At 31.3% G+C, this 2,838-nt stretch overlaps 1 protein-coding gene across 1 annotated transcript; it reads left to right on the top strand.

Annotated features, from left to right (window-relative positions):
- Positions 1–13: 13 nt before the first annotated feature.
- Positions 14–1,011, top strand: LOC124890704 (probable LRR receptor-like serine/threonine-protein kinase At3g47570). The gene is made up of 2 exons (XM_047402481.1): positions 14–399; positions 488–1,011. Exons 1-2 carry the CDS (start codon positions 120–122, stop codon positions 823–825), a joined length of 618 nt encoding a protein of 205 aa, XP_047258437.1. The 5' UTR covers positions 14–119; the 3' UTR covers positions 826–1,011.
- The last annotated feature ends 1,827 nt before the right edge of the window (positions 1,012–2,838 follow it).

The following is a 2,838-nucleotide window of genomic DNA, read 5'->3' as shown; positions in this document are numbered from 1 at the left end:
AGGCATTCAAGAGTTTTGATACGGAATGTGAAGTTTTGCGTAGCCTTTACCATAGGAATCTTGTAAAAGTCATTACTAGTTGTTCCAATCATGATTTCAAGGCTTTAGTTCTCGAGTATATGCCTAATGGGAGTCTTGAGAAATATTTGTATTCGCACAACTACTTCCTCAATACCAGGCAGATATTAAGCATAATGATAGATGTGGCATGTGCTTTGGAATATCTTCGCCATGGATGCTCGTCGCCTGTGATCCACTGTGATCTGAAACCTAGTAACGCCTTGCTGGATGAGACTATGGTTGCCCACCTCAGCGACTTTGGCATTTCAAAACTGCTTGGTGAAGATCAGGGTGATTTGTACACTAAAACATTAGCAACTTTGGGGTATATAGCGCCAGGTACGTCTCTTAGTTTTGTTGATTATTCCGTTCTTTTTTTCCCACCTAGAAAGTATATTGCATATTTAAACGAGCTGTTCAACTGTAGAGGATGGACTGGAAGGACTAGTGTCAACAAAGTGTGATGTCTATAGTTATGGGGTCATGTTGCTGGAAAAGTTTACTAGGAGAAAGCCTAATGAGTTTGAAGGAGATCTTAGCTTGGCGCAATGGGTGAGTTATTCACTTCCAGATTCTGTAATGGACGTCGTAGATGCAAACTTGGCCACACCAATGGCTAAAGTATTACAGAAGGAGATAGATGTTGTGGCATCAATCCTGAAAGTAGCATTAGATTGTTGTGCTGAATCTCCAGCAAGAAGGACTAACATGGAAGATGTTGTAGAAATGCTGCAGAAGATCAAGATTCAACTTCTTGCATGTTGAGCATGTTGTTGGAATCCGTCATTGCATGTCAATTGTTTGTTTCAATGTTTTTCTAAATAGTTGTTTCAATTATTTAACATTTGTTTTGTGCATGATTCTGTTTTTATAAATGCTAGATGGTTGCTATGAATCTCTCTGTTTCCTTTTTATATTATTATTGCCAAATGGTGGAACATCTATATATTATTAATAAGAGAGGACAAAGCCTTCACATAAAGCCACGTGGCAGCATGATAAATTACCATGTGGCGTTTTAGGACAACAAGTAGTTAAGTTAGTTATTACTTATGTATTTTTGAATTTTACTTTTAAAATTTTATTAGAAAACTCAAATTTTGATCATTAGTTAATTAATATTATAGTTTTTAAAATAGATAACTATATTTAAATTACTTTGATACAAATATTATTTAATTAAGAAAGTCTTATTTATTTTTTTATTTTTATAATTTTTTATCTCGATAATCCCTTTCAGATTTTGTTCTTTATAAGACAAAATTTAATATTTAATAATCTATCTAATAAGATTATACAAAGAGAGATATTAAAACATTAAACCTCTTTCAAAATATAAATTTTTTATTTTAACCAAAAATATCAGAAAATAAATGTGTGGTAACTGATATATCAAAATTTTTTGGCAGTTTTAATAACATATATTCACTCCAAATTTTGAAAATTGACAAGTTACCAACTTCAAAAATAACTCTCTTTAACTTCCTTTTCCACTTTAATGTTCTCCACAAAAAAAAATGTCTCTATTGTAACCGATGAATGCACCATACTACCCAAATCGTTGTTCGGCTTCTGATACTTCCAGATTCAACCCGATCAAGTTCTTAGTAGAAAGTGGTTTACTCGAATTTCAGTGACGACTCACAATTAATGGCTAGATTGTGATGTATGAAATGGATTTTTGATGTTCCTAATTCTCTTCTTTACTCTGTACTGATTGCTTTCAGTGATAAGAAATTACCAAATTTGCAGTATTATATTGTTAAATATTTTTTCTACTTTTTTCATACCGTTTAAATTTGATTCCATTCTTTGTTTTATTTGGATTCTGTAGATTTAATCAATTCCATTGAGCAATAGAGAAAAGGTAGTGAAGATTCCTCATCCCCAAAGACTTCTAGAGTATTTGTTTAATTTGAAGATTTCAAATAACGAAGACCTTGACTAATTAAATCCTTATCAAATGGATTTTTTAAACTACTACAAATTAGATAAGATGATGACTGAGGCAAAGAGCAAATATGTACAAGTGAATGGTTTACATCTCAAAGTGTTTTTGGTAGTCTTCCTTTGTTTATGTTTTGATATGTCTCTAGTGCAATACCTAATCTTTTTCAATTAAAAACATTTTTTTTTTGCTCAATTTTTTTTTAATGTCTTAAGAAAAAGATCCCAAAAAGTGCAATCTCATTTTAGGTGGTATGAAATTCTGCTAAAAAGAGATCAAGTTTCATATGACTTGATAGATTGTTTTTTATCTAAATTCTCTATCAAGTAATTTAGATTCTTATTTTTTTCATAATTTTGCTTCAAATTTTATCGATTTCTGAACTGTATTTTAACAACATTAAGCAAGTTGTTTATTGGCCACTTCATATGTTAAATATTAACTATTATCATGTGATTCATAATAAGTGTTCGATTATGGACGGTTGTGTATTTGTTGTTTGTTAACTTTCTTTATTTGTACATTATCCAGTGTTAAACATAAGAGACTTCCAAAAAGCAAATTTGGACTTTTGCAGTCAACAACAACAACAACATATCCATTATAATTTCATCAAGTGGGATTTGGAAAGGGTAGATTTTATGCAGAAATGACGATTTGATTAAGAAATATTCAACTACTTGGAGAAATCTCGAATGCTGGATAGAGGAGGTAGTATCAAATTTGATTTTTCTATAAGAACCATTAAGGGCGTCTTTGGCGATTCGCAAAGGCAAGACACATCGAGTTTAATCTGCTGGTACATATTTATCTATCTCTTTTATTTTATC

Source organism: Capsicum annuum, unplaced genomic scaffold (genome assembly GCF_002878395.1).
Source record: "Capsicum annuum cultivar UCD-10X-F1 unplaced genomic scaffold, UCD10Xv1.1 ctg22968, whole genome shotgun sequence".
NCBI lineage: Eukaryota > Viridiplantae > Streptophyta > Magnoliopsida > Solanales > Solanaceae > Capsicum > Capsicum annuum.
Note: the sequence above shows the minus strand (reverse complement) of the source record. Positions and strands in the feature narration are given on the sequence as shown.

Coding starts and splice junctions, on each gene's coding strand:
- LOC124890704 (XM_047402481.1), top strand. CDS start 120: ATGCCTAATGGGAGTCTTGAGAAATATTTGTATTCGCACAACTACTTC. Junction 400..487: donor TTTGGGGTATATAGCGCCAG/GTACGTCTCTTA, acceptor GTTCAACTGTAG/AGGATGGACTGGAAGGACTA.